At 38.6% G+C, this 21,069-nt stretch overlaps 1 protein-coding gene across 1 annotated transcript; it reads right to left on the bottom strand.

Moving 5' to 3' along the window:
* Positions 1 to 13,101: 13,101 nt before the first annotated feature.
* On the bottom strand, positions 13,102 to 14,931 carry LOC139848805 (protein MODIFYING WALL LIGNIN-1). Its single transcript, XM_071838499.1, has 3 exons — positions 14,785 to 14,931; positions 13,972 to 14,237; positions 13,102 to 13,567 (listed from the first exon to the last, which is right to left on the bottom strand). Exons 1-3 carry the CDS (start codon positions 14,929 to 14,931, stop codon positions 13,186 to 13,188), a joined length of 795 nt encoding a protein of 264 aa, XP_071694600.1. The 3' UTR covers positions 13,102 to 13,185.
* Between the last annotated feature and the right edge of the window lie 6,138 nt (positions 14,932 to 21,069).

Raw genomic sequence — 21,069 nt, 5'->3', positions numbered from 1 at the left:
TGTTGCGGTAACTCAAGTCGATAAGCTACCGGTCCAATGCGTTCGATGATCTTGAACGGGCCTACATATCTTGGGTTCAGTTTACCTCTTTTACCGAAACGTATTACACCTTTCCATGGTGACACCTTTAACATAACCATGTCACCGATCTGAAACTCTAATGGTTTCCTTCGGACATCGGCGTAGCTCTTTTGGCGACTACGGGCTGTTTTCAATCTCTCCTTGATTTGTACTATCTTTTCAGTAGTTTCATGTATGATCTCGGGACCAGTTAATTGTCGATCTCCTACTTCATTCCAACAGATAGGAGATCTACACTTCCTTCCGTACAATGCTTCGAATGGTGCAGCTTTAATGCTCGCATGATAACTATTATTATATGAGAATTCTGCTAATGGTAGATATTTATCCCATCCGTTTCCAAAATCGATCACACATGCCCTGAGCATGTCTTCAAGAGTCTGAATCGTTCTTTCACTCTGCCCGTCGGTTTGCGGATGATATGCGGTGCTCATATCCAAACGAGTTCCTAGTGCCTCCTGTAGTGATTGCCAGAACTTTGAGGTAAATCTACTATCACGATCAGATATAATGGAAATAGGTATTCCATGCCTTGAAACAATTTCCTTTATATATAATCGTAATAGTTTCTCCATTCTATCCGTTTCCTTTATAGGCAAGAAATGTGCAGATTTGGTAAGACGATCAACAATTACCCAAATGGTATCGTATCCCCAGGCAGTTTTTGGTAACTTCGTGATGAAATCCATGGTAATACCATCCCATTTCCATTCTGGGATTTCTGGTTGTTGAAGTAACCCTGACGGCTTCTGGTGTTCTGCTTTGACTTTGGAACAAGTTAAACACTCCCCAACATATGTTGCAACGTCTGTCTTTAAATTAGGCCACCAATAATGTGTCTTAAGATCTTGGTACATCTTTCCAACTCCAGGATGTATCGAATATCTTGTCTTATGTGCCTCGTTCAATATCAACTTCCTTAATCCACCCAACTTCGGTACCCAAATACGATTTGCAAAATATCGAATTCCATCTTCCCGCATAACGAGTTGCTTCTCATACTTCTTCATTATTTCATTTCCTATATTTTCTTTAGTAAGTGCTTCTCGTTGAACTTCTTTGATTTGTGAGTTGAGATTCATGCGAATTTTTATGTTCATCGCTCGTACTCGAATTGGTTCTCGTTCCTTTCTGCTTAGTGCGTCAGCCACCACATTCGCTTTCCCGGGATGATAACGAATTTCACAATCATAGTCATTTATTAACTCAACCCACCTACGTTGCCTCATGTTCAGCTGTTTCTGATCAAAAATATGTTGAAGGCTTTTATGATCAGTAAACACAGTGCATTTAACCCCATACAAGTAGTGTCTCCATATCTTCAATGCAAACACGACTGCTCCCAGTTCTAGATCATGAGTCGTATAATTCCGCTCGTGAATCTTCAATTGTCGGGATGCGTATGCAATAACTTTCTTTTGTTGCATAAGAACACAACCAAAACCTTGTCGCGAAGCGTCACAATATATTTCAAAATCATCGTTCCCTTCTGGTAACGATAAAATAGGCGCCGTAGTCAACTTCTTTTTCAGTAATTGAAATGCACTCTCCTGCTCAGAAGTCCATTCATATTTCTTCCCTTTTTGCGTTAACGCTGTCAACGGCTTAGCTATTCGGGAAAAATCTTGAATAAACCTTCTATAATAACCGGCTAAACCCAAAAATTGGCGTATCTGCATTGGTGTCTTAGGAGTCTCCCATTTTTCAATGGCTTCAATTTTTGCTGGATCAACCTGAATTCCTTTGCTACTAACAACGTAGCCAAGAAATTGCACTTCTTTCAACCAGAAAGCACATTTAGAAAATTTAGCATATAGCTGTTCTTTTCTCAACAACTCTAATATCAACCTTAAATGCTGTTCATGCTCTTGCTCACTCTTGGAATAAATAAGAATATCATCAATGAAAACGATAACAAACTTATCTAAATATGGACTACAAACTCGATTCATGAGGTCCATGAATACAGCTGGCGCATTCGTCAATCCAAACGGCATGACCAAAAATTCGTAATGACCATAACGTGTCCGAAAAGCAGTTTTCGGAATGTCCTCTTCTTTGACACGTAATTGATGATAGCCCGACCTTAGGTCAATTTTTGAGTACACACATGATCCTTGGAGTTGATCAAATAAGTCGTCAATTCTCAGTAGTGGATACCGATTTTTGATAGTTAACTTATTTAATTCACGATAATCTATACACATCCTAAAAGATCCATCTTTCTTTTTAACAAATAGAATCGGAGCTCCCCATGGTGAAGTACTTGGTCGTATGAATCCACGGTCTAGTAATTCTTTTAACTGACTTTGAAGTTCTTTTAATTCGGACGGTGCAAGTCTATATGGAGCACGAGCCACTGGTGCAGCTCCTGATACTAAATCTATTTGAAATTCTACAGATCTAAATGGAGGTAATCCCGGCAACTCTTCCGGAAATACTTCAGGAAAATCTCTTGCCATAGGCACGTCATTGATGCACTTCTCTTTTTCTTTCTTTTCGACTTTATTAACATGTGCTAAGATAGCATAGCACCCTTTCTTCAAGCACTTTTGAGCTTTCAAATAACTAATAAGTTTTAGCTTTGAGTTACCCTTCTCTCCATAAATCATTACTGGCGTTTTATTCTTACGAGGAATGCGAATTGCCTTCTTGGCGCACACAACTTCAGCTCCTATTTTGGACATCCAGTCCATGCCGACTATTACATCAAAACTTCCTAATTCTACGGGTATCAAATCAATCTTAAATGTTTCTCCGGCTAAATTTATTTTACAATCACGGCAAATTTTATCGGCTTTAATTAGTTTACCATTAGCTAACTCAATCATGTACTTAGCATCTAGAGGTAATGATGAACAATTCAATTTAGCGTGAAAGTCTCTACACACGTAACTTCTATCAGCACCAGTATCAAATATAATAGATGCGAATAAGTTATTAATGGTAAACGTACCCGTAACAAGCTCCGGGTCTTCACACGCTTCTCTAGCATTAATAACAAATGCTCTCCCTCGTGCAGGTCCGATATTCTTCTCTGGATTCGGGCACTGGCTCTTATAATGACCCTGTTTCCCACATCCATAACAAGTAACAGTAGCCAAAGCAGTTCTATTTGCATTAGTGGCAGGAGTCTTGGTACCATTTGTATTTGTAACGAGAGCCCTACAATCTTCAGCAAGATGACCCTTTCGATTACATTTGTTGCATACCACATTACAGTAACCAGAGTGATGTTTGTGGCATCGGTTGCATAAAGGATTTTGTCCTTTATAACCAAAGCTTAAACCACTACCCGCACCTTGCGTGATTTCTTGTTTCTTAAAAGATTGTTGTTGATTACCTCGATCATAATTTCCATTCCACTTTCTTTTGTTACCTGATACCTTCACATCAGTATTGGATGCTTTCTTATCCATGATGACCTGATCCATTAGCTCGTTTGCCATGGTTATAGCTTCATGAATTGTCTTAGGTTTCGATGCTGTAACGTTTGCCTTGACCTTTTTGGGCAAACCATCTTTGTACATTTCAATCTTCCGTTCTTCGGTTGGAACCAATTCAGGACATAGCAAAACTAATTCCATGAATCGCTGATTGTAGTTGGTGATTTCAGTACCAATAACCTTCAAACTTCGTAATTCATCTTCCAACTTCCTAACCTCATTCCTTGGACAATATTCGTTGATTAACATTGTTTTGAATTCTTCCCATGGAGTATCATAAGCTACATCTCCTCCTACAGCCTTCACAAAATTTTTCCACCACGTGAGTGCACTATCTTGTAAAGTGCACGATGCATACTTGGTCATGTCCTTTTCAACACAACCACTTATTTTAAACACAGTCTCCATCTTTTCTATCCACCGGGTTAAACCGATCGGTCCTTCCGTTCCACTGAATGATGAGGGCTTGCAAGCTTGAAAAGTCTTGTAGGTACATCCTACACGAGGATTTGGGTTAACTGCAGCAGCTCTTGCAGCTTCGACCCATAACATTCTGTCGTTCACTCGCTGGTTGATGAATTCCTCGACTTCTTGTTCCGTCATTCGATTCAATCGCGCCATTTCCTAATGAAAGAAAACAATTATTCACATGGAATATTATAGATGTAGTGTGTATTTATAGTACATTATAGCTTGTTAATAATATGAACCAGGTATTATCATAAAAGCCTTTTCTTCTTATTAGCATTTTATAATTATATCTAGGGTAGTACCTACCCGTTAATGTTCATACTTAATAGCTTAGTACCGAACCAATTACTACAATCTAAATAATACTTAACCATGGAAAATTATTGCATTTCATACTTCACTATTTTACATATGCTTATCTTACATCGAACATTAAGCAAACCACACTAATAATATTATACAAAACATTATATGATCCCATGGTTTAATACGGCAGCGCATCGTTTGGTCTATTTTCTAGGACGTTTAGGTTCAAAGAATCGCTTAACGCTTATCCTAGCTGTCTGCCTATATTTTGGCGGTGGGGCTGAAGAACTGGATGCCGGGATAGAACGAATAGGAATAGCGGGAATAGGGGTGGTAGTGTCTAGTGGAGTTGGTGCCACATCATCCTTACTAAACTCAGGATTTGAATTTTCTAATTCATTAGCCTTTCGTTTCTTTCCTAGTTCGAACTTGTCTTTCGTAATTTCTTGTATTTCTTCCTCGGGTTCACTTTCCTCCTCTGGTTCACTTTCCTCCTCGGGTTCACTTTCCTCCTCGGGTTCACTTTCCGGGTTCTTTATTGTTGGTTCATCCGGAATTTGTGAGTCTTCCCCAAAGATATTATTTTCGTCATCGGATAGGTTAATGACTGAAACACCATCTGAAGATTCTGATTCGGAGTCGCTGAATGTGATAATAAGTTTTGAGCCCGACATCTATCACATAACAACTAACCCATTAGTACTACATAATATTTACATATAAATTTTAACCAACAATGATAAGCAATGGTTTTTAAATCAGACCCGGTCAAAGTCCAGACTTACTAATGTATCCTAACGACTTATCAGTTAGACACACTAATGCAAACCTGGTTCGCTAAGACCACCGCTCTGATACCACATGTCATAACCCGTCCTTAACCATAAGAACGAGTTAGATAACGTATGATTTCATTGCGAGGTATTGACCTCTATATGCGACATTTTAAAAAGAACAACTGCATTTATTTTACATTACAAACCATAACTCTTATGTTAATACAAGCTTTAGACAATATAAAGATGATTATCGTTTAGCGATAATCTTAGACTTACAAACTTTACATGTGATGATAACAATACGATTTCTAGCATATTTTACATTACAATTCCTCGGATATGCAGTTTTATTTTTGACACAAATATGCATACTCAAGATCTTGCTTAAATTCAACATGTTGCAGCGGAAGCTTTTAGTTATCACCTGAGAATAGACATGTTTAAAACGTCAACATAAAGTTGGTGAGATATAGGTTTAATGCCGGCAGCGGTATAAATATAGACCACAAGATTTCATATGTAAATATTTTAATAAAAATATTCTAAGTGGTTGAGCACTTGGTAACCATACTTAACATTTAATCACGTCGCATATTCCCTTTATTATGAAATCTTACTACACCGTACCAAGTGTAGTCACGAAACGAAGTACTGTGCAACCGTTGAATACTGGTCGTCCAGTCCGGTTGGGGTTGTCAGGCCCGATAGATCTATCAACAGGATTCGCGTTTACAATACCGCTGTAAATAACAGTTACCAAGCTACAGGGAAGTATGCCAGTGGTACAACTCAACGTAGAATATATTTTTCAGTTACTTGTGTCCATAACGTAAAACATAAAATACATGTATTCTCATCCCGAAATATTTAGAGTTTAAAAGTGGGACTATATACTCACTTTCGTCTTGAAGATATGTAATTTTGACTTGGTCTCCGATTGATATCACGAACCTATTCATATATAATATATCAATACCTTTTCTTTTTAAACAAACGTCACATATATATACTTATAATACTTTTAATACTTTTAATAATTCCTTAGTCCGTAGTTAGCAGTCCGATGTTAGTAATTCAATTTTAATGGTTCATTTTTAGGTGTTTAATAAACCCCCAATGAAATAAATAAAAACCCCCATCGTATATGTATTGGTCGAGATTAATCTTGACCCACGGTACCGGTGTTGTCAAATGACGTGTTGCGTACATAAAGTACCGGTGTTGTCAAATGACGTGTTGCGTACAATCATGGGATCTTATGATTAATCTTCTCGTATTGTTTACGGGTGATCCTGAACCATATAAAATTAAATTATGAGTACATATATATAAAATATCATGTTATTTTAAAAAGATGTGATTTATTTAATTTTCTCCAATTATTTTCGTAGCTAAACTAGTCTTAGATATCCGATCTCGTTTTGGTCATAGTTTCTTCGTTACAACTCCGTTTTCATTGATTCAACTTGCCACTTCCTTGGATCGAGTCCCTCTTTAAGACTATGAACTGTAAATACCTTAGTTTGTAATCGAAATCACAGGTCATAGGTCAAACTTTAGTGAAACTTATGAAGTTGATCATTTTCCATCATGTAAACAACCTTAAATGATTATTTTTCTAAAAATACTTATACTTTGAGTTAAATCATGAAATTTTTATGTGTTAACATATTCATAGTAAATATCAATTTTCTAGAAAATAAGCCTCCAATTCAAAGTTCAAAATAGTTTTTAATTATCCAACCCAAAACAGCCCCCGGTTGCACTCCGATGTAGTAAAAACAGTTTTTAAGGTGTTCTTTGAAAAACCAAGTTATACCTTGTTAAATTAGAATATATTTATGATATATTACAGGTCTTGAAGTATTTTAAAAGTTAAGTTAGAAGGATCTATTTAGTTTGCAAACAAGTTTGAAATCATTCAAACTATGTTCTTGTTGTTAAAATTGTATACCATAAAATAAGATAGCTATACATATATGAATCGAATAAGGTTATGAACATAGTTACTACCTCAAGTTACTTGGACAAGATTGCTGTAAAAGAGGAGTAAAGACCTAGAACCAAAAGGGTGATGGAATTGGATGAAAGATTGGAAGCAACTTAGGACATAAACTTGAAATGAAAGTAGTATTTTGTAGTGTTTTTGTTTGATCTTGATATGGTGGTTATTAAGGTGATTCTTGAGAGGATTTTTGCTGGATTTCTTAGGGATGCATGAGGCTTGTAAGTGTGTGTTCCTAGCTAGAGAAATGATGTAGTAAAAATTGAAAAATGGATGGGGTATATAAGGTGAAAATTTCGTGAATGGGGGGGGACAAAACAAGATTTTTATGTTGTAATCTTGTGAAATTTTCCATGCTAGCATCCAATTAAGGTTACCTCTCTTGGAGGGCAGTAATATGGCTGATTTAGATGTTGATTTGATGTGTATATACCAATAGTAAATACGTATAGAAGCTGGGTATGATACGGGTACATATACCCTCGATATACGTATAGAAATCTTGAGAAAACGGAACGAGGATTCAAATATAACTATCTTTTGTAAATACACTTATATTGTTTTATGTATTTAAGTCCTTAAAAAGTGATTAAATACATTACTTATACGATATATGTATAAACATTATAGGTCATAAGTATTTATGTCAAATAACGTTACGTATGGTTATCGTTTTGAAAACTTAAGTTAGTAGTTTCAAAATATACTTATAACTTATTGTTATTAATACAAAATGAGGTATTAAAACATCCTTAGATCATGTTAAGTATGTATATATACATATATATACACAAACATATAATTATCATATATTATATAGTTCGTGATATCATCAGTCAAACTAGACGGTCAAACGTTGTGTAAAACTCTTTTCGAAAACATAAATCTCAACAATTTGGATTGCTTATCATGTTGGTAAGGTTTAATTTATGTAAATATTAATCTTATAAGTATAGAACGATCGAAAAAGTGCGGGTCATTACAAATAGAGAGTTAAAGTGTTAACTCCTAATTACAAGAGATATAAAGATTAGTGTTTATCCTTGTAATTAGAGAGAAGTGTAATTTCTATTATTCTTATTAGTGAAACGTTTCTTTCCTTGCCCGTGGTTTTTTACCCTGTTGGGGTTTTCCACGTTAAATCTCGGTGTTTTATTATTGTCGTTATTTCAATTATTACTAGCGGTTTGCTATAATTCTGTGTCGCTTTTCTCAACAAGTGGTATCAAGAGCTAAGGTTCTAATATCTAGTGTGTATTAATCTACTTATCGTATGCTCTGTGGTTGCCACGGGAGTGGATCGTCCACATCAGAAAATAAGTAAGATTAATTTCACTCGATAAAAGTTCCCGGGTACTATTTCTCAGAAAAATAGTATTGTCAAAAAGAAGATTGTGATTATAGCAATGTCTACGAAATTTGAAATTGAAAAGTTCAACGGGAGTAACTTCTCGTTATGGAAACTAAAGATGAAAGCTATCCCGAGAAAGGATAAGTGTTTGGCGGCCATTAGTGGACGGTCCGCCGAAGTCACTGATGAAAAATGGGAAGAGATGGACGGCCAGGCTATCGCAAATCTTCATCTGGCACTAGCAGATGGCGTTTTGTCTAGCATTGAAGAAAAGAAGATGGCGAAAGAGATTTGGGATCACCTCGTAAAATTGTACGAGACCAAATCACTCCACAACAAGATATTCCTTAAGAGGAAACTTTATGCGCTACGCATGAATGAATCTACTTCAGTTAATGAGCACATTAATTCTTTGAATACTCTATTTTCTCAACTCGCTTCATTAAGTTGCAATATAGAGCCAAAAGAACGTGCTGAACTTTTACTTCAGAGTCTACCTGATTTGTATGATCAACTCATTATTAACTTAACCAATAATGTTCTCTCAGAGTATCTAGTCTATGATGAAGTTGCGGCTGCTATTCTAGAAGAAGAAAATCGACGCAATAACAAGGAGGACAAACATGCCGGTTCACGACAAGTGGAGGCCTTGGTGGTGTCAGGAGGGAGATCAACGGAACGTGGCCCAAGTGGGAGTCACAATCATGGTAAACCGAAGTCTAAAAAGAAGAAGACCTATACATGCTACAATTGTGGCAAGAAAGGTCACCTGAAGAAGGATTGTCGAAGTTTAAATAACTCAAATCCTCAAGGAAATATTGCAAGCACTTCAGATGATGGGACTGCTTTGGTTAGTGAGGCAGTGGTAGCAAATGAAGGCAGAAAGACATTTGTTGATGTCTGGTTATTTGACTCGGGAGCTACTTTTCACATGACCCCTAGAAGAGAATGGTTCAAACAATATGAACGTATCTCAGGAGGATCTGTATACAGTTGCAATGATCATGAACTAAAGATCATTGGAATTGGAGATATCATTTTGAAGATGCATGATGGTACAGTTCGTACTATTCAAGGTGTGTGACACGTGGAGGGTTTGAAGAAGAACTTATTGTCTTTAGGACAATTGGATGATCTTGGTTGTAAGATGGTGATACATGAGAAGATCATGATAATTAAGAAAGGCGCGGTTGTACTTATGAAAGGAGAAAAGGTAGGTGCTAATTTATACATTCTGAAAGGCGAGACGGTACAGGAATCGGAAGCATCTGTTGCTTCGAATAGTTCAAGTGATAAAGTTTCTATGACATGGCATCAAAAGCTTGGACACATGTCTGAGCAAGGTATGAAGATTCTTGTTGAAAGAAATCTTATTCCTGGTCTTACAAAGGTATCGCTACCTTTCTGTGAGCATTGTGTAATCAGCAAGCAGCATCGCCTGAAGTTTAACACATCAAATTCTAGAAGTAAATTGGTTCTGGAATTGGTTCACTCTGATGTGTGGCAAGCACCAGTTCAATCCCTAGGAGGAGCAAAGTATTTTGTATCATTTATTGATGATTACACTAGGAGATGTTGGGTGTACCCAATCAAGAAGAAGGCAGATGTGTTTGAAGTTTTCAAAGTTTACAAAGCGCGGGTTGAACTTGAATCTGGTAAAAAGGTCAAGTGTTTCAGGACAGATAATGGAGGAGAATACACTGGTGATGAATTTGATAAGTTCTGCAAAAAGAAGGTATCAAAAGGCAGTTCACAACAGCATACACTCCTCAACAAAATGGAGTGGCAGAGTGGATGAGCAGAACCTTGTTAGATAGAATAAGGGCGATGTTGGCAACTGCAAGCTTGGAAAAATTATTCTGGGCAGAAGCAGTAAGTACTGCCTGTTACGTGATAAATCGGTCACCATCAACTGCAATTGAGTTGAAATCGCCGATGGAAATGTGGACTGGAAAACCAATTAATTATTCTGACCTTCATGTATTTGGAAGTCTTGTGTACGCAATGTACAATTCTCAAGAAACGACAAAGTTGGATCCGAAGTCCAGAAAGTGTTTGTTCTTGGGGTATGCTGATGGAGTTAAGGGGTATCGCTTGTGGGACCCCACTGCCCACAAAGTAGTCATCAGCAGAGATGTTGTCTTTACAGAAGATAAAGATCTTGAAGATGTTAGAACTTCAAAAGAAACTATACCAATACAGGTGGGTAATGAATTTCAGAAAGATTCTTCTGAAGCAGTACCAGAGCACGATGAAAATCAAGTAGTTGTTGATGATGCTCTAGCGACTCGTATTTCTAATCGGGAAAGGAAACGTCCAGGGTGGCACTCGGATTATATTATGGAAAGAAATGTTGCATATTGTCTTCTAATAGAGGAAGGAGAGCCAACAACTCTTCGCGAGGCACTGAATCATTCAGATGCATCTCAGTGGATGACAACTATGCATGAAGAAATTGAAGCTCTTCATAAAAATAAAACATGGGAACTTGTGCCATTGCCGAAAGGTAGAAAACCTATTGGAAATAAATAGGTGTATAAGATCAAGCGAAATGGCGATGATCAAGTGGAGCGGTAGCGTGCAAGAATGGTGGTTAAAGGATATGCTCAGAAAGAAGGTACGGACTTTAATGAAATATTTTCTCCTGTGGTTCGACTTACAACAATTCGAGTAGTTCTAGCGATGTGTGCTACATTTGATTTGCATCTAGAGCAGCTATATGTGAAAACTGCATTTCTTCATGGAAATCTTGAAGAAGAAATTTATATGCTTCAACCAGAAGGTTTTGAACTACAAGGAAAAAAGAACTTGGTTTGCAGGTTAAAGAAATCTCTGTATGGTCTCAAACAGGCGCCGAGATGTTGGTACAAGAGATTTGATTCTTTCATAATGAGCCTTGAATATAACAGACTTTATGCAGACCCTTGTGCATATTTCAAGAGGTTTGGGGACAATGATTTTGTCATTTTACTGTTATATGTAGACGACATGTTGGTTGCAGGCCCCAGCAAAGATCGTATTAATAAGCTGAAGGCTCAATTGGCTAGGGAGTTTGAAATGAAAGACTTGGGTGCTGCAAACAAGATTCTAGAGATGCAAATTCACCGAGACGGAGATAATAGGAAGATTTGGCTTTCTCAAAAGAATTATTTGAAGAAAGTCTTGCAGCGCTTTAATATGCAAGATAGTAAGCCAATCTCAACCCCACTTCCTACTAATCTCAAGTTATCCTCCGTTATGTTTCCTAGCAGTGAAGACGAGAGGAAGGAGATGTCTCGCGTACCGTATGCATCAGCAGTGGGAAGTTTAATGTTCGCAATGATATGTACAAGACCATACATTGCACATGCAGTGGGAGTAGTTAGTCGGTACATGGCGAATCCTGGTAAAGAGCATTGGAATGCGGTAAAGAGGATCCTTAAATACATCAAGGGAACCTTAGATGTTGCATTATGTTATGGGGAACCGAAATTTATTGTCAAAGGGTATGTTGATTCAGATTATGCAGGTGATATCGATAAAAGTAAATCTACCACTGCATATGTTTTCACACTTTGTGGTGGAATAGTAAGCTGGGTTTCAAAACTGCAGTCAGTTGTGGCGACATCAACAACAGAAGCAGAATATGTAGCAGCTACTCACGCTACTAAAGAGGCAGTATGGTTGAAAATGTTGTTGGAGGAATTCGGGCACAAACAAGAGAATATCACTCTATTTTGTGACAACCAGAGTGCCTTGCATCTTGCAAGGAATCCGGCATTTCATTCAAAGACAAAGCATATACGAGTTCAGTATCACTTCGTTCGTGAGAAAGTGGAAGAAGGAACCGTGGATGTGCAGAAAATTCATACTGACGACAATGTGGCCGATTTTCTAACAGTCAATCAATCGTGACAAGTTTATTTGGTGCCGTTCCTCATGCGGCCTAGCAGAAACGTAAGCAACATCATTGGCAATGAAGGATTACCGTGTGAAGATTAATTGGGCTTCAATCAAATCTTCAAGTGGGAGATTGTTGAATAATATATCAAAGATGGCATGCTAAAGTCAGTAGCAAAGTTTGAATTAGTTTCTTCTATGGTGCCTACAATTTTGAGAAGGCAAATTTGACTTCAATCTCACCAACCATTTTAATTACCAAATCAGCCATCTTCCATGGCTATAAATAGAGGACCTTACAAGCTTCAATATGTATCTCAAAATCACAAGTGTTCTTGTGTACTAAAAGAGAGTTAATAGAGAGTTAAAGTGTTAACTCCTAATTACAAGAGATATAAAGATTAGTGTTTATCCTTGTAATTAGAGAGAAGTGTAATTCCAATTATTCTTATTAGTGAAACGTTTCTTTCCTTGCCCGTGATTTTTTACCCTATTGGGGTTTTCCACGTTAAATCTCGGTGTCCTATTATTGTCGTTATTTCAATTATTACTAGCGGTTTGCTATAATTCGGTGTCACTTTTCTCAACATATTCACATGTTGATTACCTAACGTTTTTTAAGGGCGTCGTGAGATTTATATCAGTTAGTAGTGTATATTACGAGTATAAGTCTATAGAAATACTCCAAATTATTACAGAATACAGTAGTATATTCTTTTCGCAGCTTAATTAAGTTTAGCATTTTATATGCAGTTTAGCTCAAAATATATACAATCACTAGGCATCAAATGTTCTGTCCAAAATCTATACACTTCCGTTTTTTTACTCAACATGCACAAATAAAATGTCAAGATACACAAAATTAAATCAAATAATTTTATCAAAAACCCTTAAATACTCGATCAATCCAGGCTCGTGGTACAAATCATGTCTAACAATCGGAGTTTCGCCACCAACCGCCATAATTTGATCGCTTGACAATCTTTGTGGAGACGAATATAGCATTGACGTCTCTATAACATGTTGACGAACATTTTCTTGATCTTGTAATAACCATTGAGCTCGTAGCGCTGTCATAGATAAACCAGATGCAAGAAAAACCGTTGTCATCCCTAATACCCCAGCTGCAGAGAATAAACCTTCTCGAGCAATAAAACAATTCGGCCTCAAAGTTGACCACCCTTTTAAGTGCCCTGACTCAACACTTAGTCCAATTAACAACAAAACTTCAGCAACCGAAAAACATATCCTGTGAAATGTTACAAAATAAACTTATTAGCAATTAGCATTAATTGGTACCATCTCCGTCCCAATAAAAGTATCCACTTTAACTAGGCACACAAATCAAAAATAAGTACAGTTTTCACCAATCAAGTTTCATCTCTACTCAGTTAAGTCTTTTCTGATTAATTAAACAACTAAGTAGATACCTATAATGAGACGCACAGAGTAACTAATACTTTCCAGTCTCAATGTATCTACAATGACTAGACACAAATTAAGAATTGAAAGTAAGTACCATTTTCACAAATCAAGATACATCTCTACCCAGTTAAGTCTTTTTTTTTTCTGATTGGTTAAATGACAAAGTAGACACTTATAATGTGATGCACCAAGTATATTGTAATTTTGTAACTAGATTATTAGACGTACCAAGTGGTAATGAAGAAAAAGCCAGCTTGCCAAGTGAGCGTGCTGAGATGATCATTACCGAGAGAATCCCATGTCATAAGTAGACTTGGGTCGGGGTCTGATTTACTAACGGATAATAGCAAGTGTGTGTGTTGCACCACCATAGCAACTGCGAGGGACAAAAACGCACCTGCAGCACAAATCAATGGCATTTTCCCATTGCCGCTGTATCTACATTTGCCCTTCACCGAGTCCTCTCCACCACCATCACTTACCTCTCGTATCAACTGCAAAAAAAATTCATCATACAATGATTATTCGATCATTTTTCTTCTTTGTATCATAACTGAATCAACCAGTCAAACAAGAATACTTGACTTATAAATCAGACAGTTACAAAGCACTTTAATTGCATTTATCGTCTCTCACTTAACTTGATAAAAAATTCAATCAACTTCTATGAACAAACATTTTTTTTTAAAGAGTTACCGTACGTACCACTGAATATATAATATAAATATAAATATTATTCATTTCATAGAATAAATTATAAGTCCAAACTTTTTAATAAATCGAAGCTATAAATTAAGTTGATAACTAGCATGGCCTCATGGGTAATGTGTCAAACTCTGTTTTATTTACAGAGGGACACAAGTTAATTTATTTTGTACAATAAATCTTAAGTAACAACTTAAAATGGCCTTAAATAATATATGACAAAGATGCTGGTAGTTTTTCATGCTTTAGCAGCAGCAGCAGCAACAACAACAACAACAAAATAATAAAAAAATTGTTTAAGTTGGATATAATGATTATACTAAAGAGATTGAAAACCTGAGAGCGCGTTGATTCCGCAATGAGACAAAGAACAAAGCAAAGCAAGCCAAGAAGTATAGAAAACACTATCAACACGACACCTGTTTTGCTTCCGATATCAGCCCCTTTACGACTAGGTGCAAGATCAGCATGTGTGACCGCCATTGAAAGGTTGGGTCAGTTAGTGTTAGTTTAAATGTTGTGTGTTTTTAAGAAATATCATAAGCAGGTGTCATGGGCAATATAGTGTTTAAAAGACGATAATATGAACAAGTAAAGAAGCATATACGAGTTTTAAGTTTTGGTATTTTAGAATTGCTTGGGTGAAAGGTTGCTTAAAGGTTAGAGATTCTTTATCTTGGTGTGTCACTAAAGGGGCTTTATATGGAAGTTTCAATTACAAAGTAGATTCTTGGATTTTAGGGAGTTTAAAGGTGTTTTTAAGTAAATGATTACGGATTTAGAACTAGAACTCGAAAGCTTATATACATATTAACATATTTAATTTGTGTATGTGTACTTGTGTTTTTTCCTTTATAATGAGATTACGCTCTTTTCATTCAAACTAGTCCGGACCAGCTCGCGCGTTGCGACGCGTGCTTTCGGCCTGCGTATTCATATTTAATGTAGCGTTGTGTATTTACAGAGGGGAACACGGCCCATGTGTTATGCGCCGTTTTAGATGTCGTTGTGTTAAGCGTTTTTTTAAAAAGTATCCGTTTCTAACGTAGTTAGTTTTGTTTTGTTCAATAATTTTTTCCTAGTGTAACGGTGCTGTCGGAAAAATTTAACTCCCGGCGAACAGAAAGATACGGGTTGTCATTGTGTTTAGCGTTTTTTTAAAAAGTGTCAGTTTCGAACGTGGTTAGTTTCGTTTTTGTTCATAAAATTATTTCGAGTCTGACGCTGCCGTCAAAAAAATTTAACTCGTGGCGAACAGGAAGATAAGGGTTGTCGTTGTGTTTAGCTTTTTTTTTTTTAAAAGTGTCCGTTTTGCGTATAGTTAGTCCCGTTGGGTTCGTAAGATTTTTTCGAGTTGAACGGTGGTCTCTGAAAATTTTAACTCGCATCGAGCGAGAAGATAGAGCCTGTTATAAATTCGGGTGGAATTAGTTTCTTTTATATTAATAAAATTATATATTTACACTTTTTTACCCCTAAAAAGTGTAAACTTGAGGGGCCGTAGTGTAAATATAGTCGAAGTTGTAGGACCGTTTGTAATGTTAACGCAAATTCAAAACGACAATTCGATATAACTTAAACGACGACATTCGACACCATTTTTAGTATATAAGTGTTAGTGTTAGTGTTAATATATGGGATTTTTGGATTAATTAATAATAAAATGGGAAGCTAAATCTCTAATGGCTCGATTGAACGTGTAATAAGGTAGAATATACGAGTTCTCCTATTTATTAATATTAAGTCGTGTGTTTGGATGATAATTTACAGGAGTTTAAAATTTAGGGCAAATTGTCACAACCCAACAACTATGTGACTCAACCCACTAAGATTATAACCCAAATCATGGAAGGCCCAAGAAGCATATGGAAGATGTCTATAATTCTCTCCTTGATTCTTCCATGGAATGGTATGGAAACTCCATAGATATTTCTAGGTCATGAAGTTTCTAGTACTTAGATCATAGCCATTGATTTAGTTTAATCATAGCCATCCAATTTGATGTAAGAGTAGTATAAATAGGGGTGGCCTCATTTGGCACACCACACCTCAAATCTCAAACATTTTCTCTTGTAAAGCATTCTCAAGCAATATAAGTATTTTCTTCAATTCCACTTGTTCTATAATATTTTCTCTTTTGGTTACTTGAATCGTTATAAGGTCCGAGTAAGGCTGACTTAGTAGAGACTAAGTGCCGCACGTGAGCTTATCGAGATAAGTCCGTGACATTTGGTATCAGAGCAAGGTCGATTCAAGGAGATGGCAACCGAGACCGAGAAGAATGTGAGCGCAACAAGTGGTGTGATGGGTGATGAGACTCATGGCCGGGTAGAGACTCGCCAAGGAGCCAAGAAGAACCGAGGTACGTCCAAAGACTTTGTCGCAAACTTGGACAAAAGGATCATGGATGTAGAGACATCCATGGACGGCGTGAAAGCAAAGGTCGAAGACGTCCACCAACGTTTGGATGGTTTGGACGGGGACTTTGACGAATTGAAAGATGATTGCAAGAGTGCAATCAACGTGCTAGACGTTGACATGCGACGTGAGATCCATGACTTAAGGGGTATGCTCATGGGTGAGATTACGAAGTTGCGAGGCAAAATGGAGGGGGAGGTCTCCACTATTCACCAACGCCTCGTGGATTTACAAACCAACATGAACTCTTGTTTGAGATTCATGGCTAGTGGGGGTGGCAACACTGGATGCAATGCTCTGAAGGTGGACGTTCCCAAGCCGTCACCGTTCGTGGGGAAGCGGGAAGCCCGAGCGGTTGATGATTTTATATGGGAGATGGAACAATACTTGGAAGGAGTCAACATAGTGGATGATGCAATGAAGATAAAGACGACAACCCGTTACCTGAAGGATACCGCAGCGTTATGGTGGCGTCGTCGATATGGAGATATCGAGAAAGGTACGGTTACTATTGATACTTGGGATGATTTCCTTACCGAACTTAAGAATCAATTCTACCCCAAGAATGCTCAAAAGGATGCGATGAGTCGTCTACGTAAATTACATCATTCCGGGACGATTCGGGAGTATATTAAAGAATTCACGAACCTTAGCCTGGAGGTCCCAGATATTCCCGATGATATTCTTCTCTTCTATTTTCTCGATGGTTTGCAACATTGGGCTAAAACGGAGTTGGAGAGACGAGGAGTCCAAGACCTTGCCACCGCAATTGCTCAAGCGGAGGCACTAGTCGACCATGCTAATAGGAAAGATTCGTTCAAGTCAAAAGATAAGAAGGTGAGCCGTGAGAAAGGTGGGGGAGATAAGCCCACCCAATCAAGGAATGATAATACACGTAAGCCACCAACCGGGAATAACAAGAGCATAAAAACTTCTTACAAGAATGATGGATGTTTCATATGTGATGGACCGCATAGAGCCCGAGATTGTCCGAAGAAAGCTAGCCTTCATGCTATGGAAGCTCAAAAGGTGGGTTGTCAGGATGAGGATTTGTGCATGGGATCGATGCAAATACTCAACACTATCAAGGCCAAGGTGGAGGTACCCAAAGTAATGGCTAAAGGACTCCAATTCGTGGAAGTTTATGTTCGAGGAAACCGGTTACGAGCTTTGGTAGATACGGGAGCTACTCATAACTTTGTCTCCACCGAGGAAGCTAAGAGATTGGGGATTAAAGAGATAAAGGAGGGCGGAATGATGAAGACGGTGAACGCGAATGCTAAACCGATTAGTGGAGTGGCTAAAGATGTGCAAGTGAAGATTGGAGAATGGGAAGGAACGATTGATCTATCGGTCGTGCCTATAGACGACTTCAAGTTAGTACTTGGGATGGAGTTCCTAGATAAGGTACGCGGTTTCCCTATACCGTTCGCTAACTCACTGTGTATCTTGGATGGTGAGAAGACTTGTATGGTGTCAACCGAACGTGGAAGCAAGAGTGCATCCAAGTCACTTTCGGCCATGCAATTCAAGAAGGGGTACAACAAGAATGAGACATGCTATTTAGCGGTAGCAAAGCAAGAGACGGTCGAAGATAAGGGAAAAGTAGAGGTACCCAAGGAAATTGAGAAGGTCCTTGATGAGTTCAAGGATGTCATGCCCAAGGAGTTACCAAAGAAGTTACCACCTAGGAGGGAGGTTGACCATGTGATCGAGTTGGAGCCGGGATCAAAACCACCTTCCAAAGCCCCATACCGAATGCCACCACCCGAGTTGGAGGAGTTGCGAAGACAACTTAAGGAGTTACTGGATGCGGGATACATCCGACCGTCAAAATCCCCGTATGGTGCTCCAGTGCTATTTCAAAGAAAGAAGGATGGGTCCTTGCGGATGTGTATAGATTACCGGGCACTCAACAAGGTAACTATCAAGAACAAATACCCAATCCCACTTATTGCTGATTTGTTCGATCAACTTGGGAAGGCGAGATACTTCTCCAAGTTAGACTTGAGATCGGGATATTATCAAGTCCGAATTGCCGAAGGAGATGAGGCTAAGACCACATGCGTGACGAGGTATGGCGCTTATGAATTCCTAGTCATGCCCTTTGGTTTAACCAATGCCCCTGCCACATTTTGTACTTTGATGAACAAATTATTCCACCCGTTCCTCGACAAGTTTGTCGTGGTGTACTTGGATGACATAGTCGTGTATAGCGACACCATGGAAGATCATGTGAGGCACTTGAAGCAAGTATTTCAAGTACTAAGGGACAACGAGTTGTATGTGAAGCTAGAGAAATGTTCATTCGGATTAGAGGAGGTGGATTTTCTTGGACATCGAATTAAAAATGGGAAGTTACTCATGGACGGGGTTAAGGTCAAGGCAATTCAAGAGTGGGAGGCACCAATGAAGGTGACTGATTTACGATCTTTTCTTGGTTTAGTAAACTACTATCGTCGTTTTATCAAGGGATACTCGGCGAAAGTGGCTCCATTGACAGAATTGTTAAAGAAGAACAAAGCTTGGTTGTGGGATGAGAAATGTCAAGCAGCATTCGAAGAGTTGAAAGGAGCGGTCATGGAAGAACCGGTGTTGAGACTTTCAGATGTGACCATTCCGTTCGAGTTACACACAGACGCATCGGACTTTGCTATTGGAGGAGTTCTAATGCAAGAGGGTCACCCAATCGCGTTCGAAAACCGAAAACTTAACGAGGCGGAAAGGAAGTACACTGTGCAGGAGAAGGAGATGACGGCAGTGGTTCATTGTTTGAGGACATGGAGGCATTATCTTTTGGGATCAAGGTTCGTGATTAAGACGGATAATGTGGCAACGAGTTATTTTCAAATCCAAAAGAAGTTGAGTCCCAAACAAGCTCGTTGGCAAGACTTCCTAGCCGAATTTGACTATGTGTTGGAGTATAAGCCTGGAAAAGCCAATGTGGTAGCTGATGCCCTAAGTCGTAAGGCGGAGTTTGCAGCGATCACAAAACCACAATTCTTCCTTCAAGATCGTATAAAGGAGGGATTAGAGCATGATTCTATAGCCAAAAACCTTGTTGGATTGGCTCGAGATGGGAAAACGCGAAGGTTTTGGCTCAAGGGTGATCTATTATTCACCAAAGGAGACCGGTTATATGTGCCTAGGTGGGGTGATCTTAGACGGACAATCTTGAAGGAGTGTCATGATTCAAAGTGGGCTGGTCATCCAGGTATCAAGAGGACGCTGGCATTAGTAGAAGGCACTTATTATTGGCCAAGGATGGAAGACGATGTAGAGACGTACGTGCGGACATGCCTAATATGCCAACAAGACAAGATAGAGCAACGCCAACCAGGAGGACTATTACAGCCGCTACCTACACCGAAAGGACCATGGGAGAGTGTTTCCATGGACTTCATTACTTGCTTACCCAAGTCGGAAGGGTGTGGGAGTATTATAGTCGTGGTAGACCGGTTTTCTAAGTATGGTACCGTCATAGCCGCATCATCCGAAGTTACTGTGGATGAAACCGCAAAACTATTTTTCAAGAATGTGGTGAAGTATTGGGGGATACCGCATGTGATAGTAAGTGATCGAGATCCAAGGTTCACGGGGCGTTTTTGGACGGAGTTGTTCAAGATCATGGGGACAGACTTGAATTTCTCCACGAGTTTTCATCCCCAAACGGATGGACAGACGGAAAGGGTGAATGCACTATTGAAGCTCTATCTTCGACACTATGTAAGTGCAAATCAACATGATTGGGCTAAGCTTCTTGATATTGCTCAGTTCTCTTATAACATGCAAAGGAGTGAGTCCACGGGAAAGAGTCCTTTTGAGTTGGTGACAGGACGCCAACCTTTGACCCCGAATGCTTTGGCCGCTTCATATGATGGAAGCAGCCCAGCCGCTTATAGAACGATGAAGGAGTGGCACGAACAAGCCGACTTGGCGCGAGCATCACTAGATAAGGCAGCCAAGAAAATGAAGAAATGGGCGGATGAGAAAAGACGACATGTTGAGTTCAAAGTTGGGGACCAAGTGATGGTGAAGCTTTTACCTCAACAATTCAAAACATTTAGGAAGGTGCACAAAGGATTGATCCGGAGATATGAAGGCCCATTCCCGGTAATTGGACGTGTTGGGAATGTATCTTATCGAGTTCAACTACCGCCCAAATTAAAGATTCATCCAGTCTTCCACGTAAGTTTTCTAAAA

The sequence above is a fragment of the Rutidosis leptorrhynchoides genome, chromosome 5 (assembly GCF_046630445.1).
Source record: "Rutidosis leptorrhynchoides isolate AG116_Rl617_1_P2 chromosome 5, CSIRO_AGI_Rlap_v1, whole genome shotgun sequence".
Classification (NCBI taxonomy): domain Eukaryota; kingdom Viridiplantae; phylum Streptophyta; class Magnoliopsida; order Asterales; family Asteraceae; genus Rutidosis; species Rutidosis leptorrhynchoides.
The sequence above is the reverse complement of the archived record's forward strand: the minus strand, read 5'-3'. Positions and strand labels throughout refer to the sequence as shown.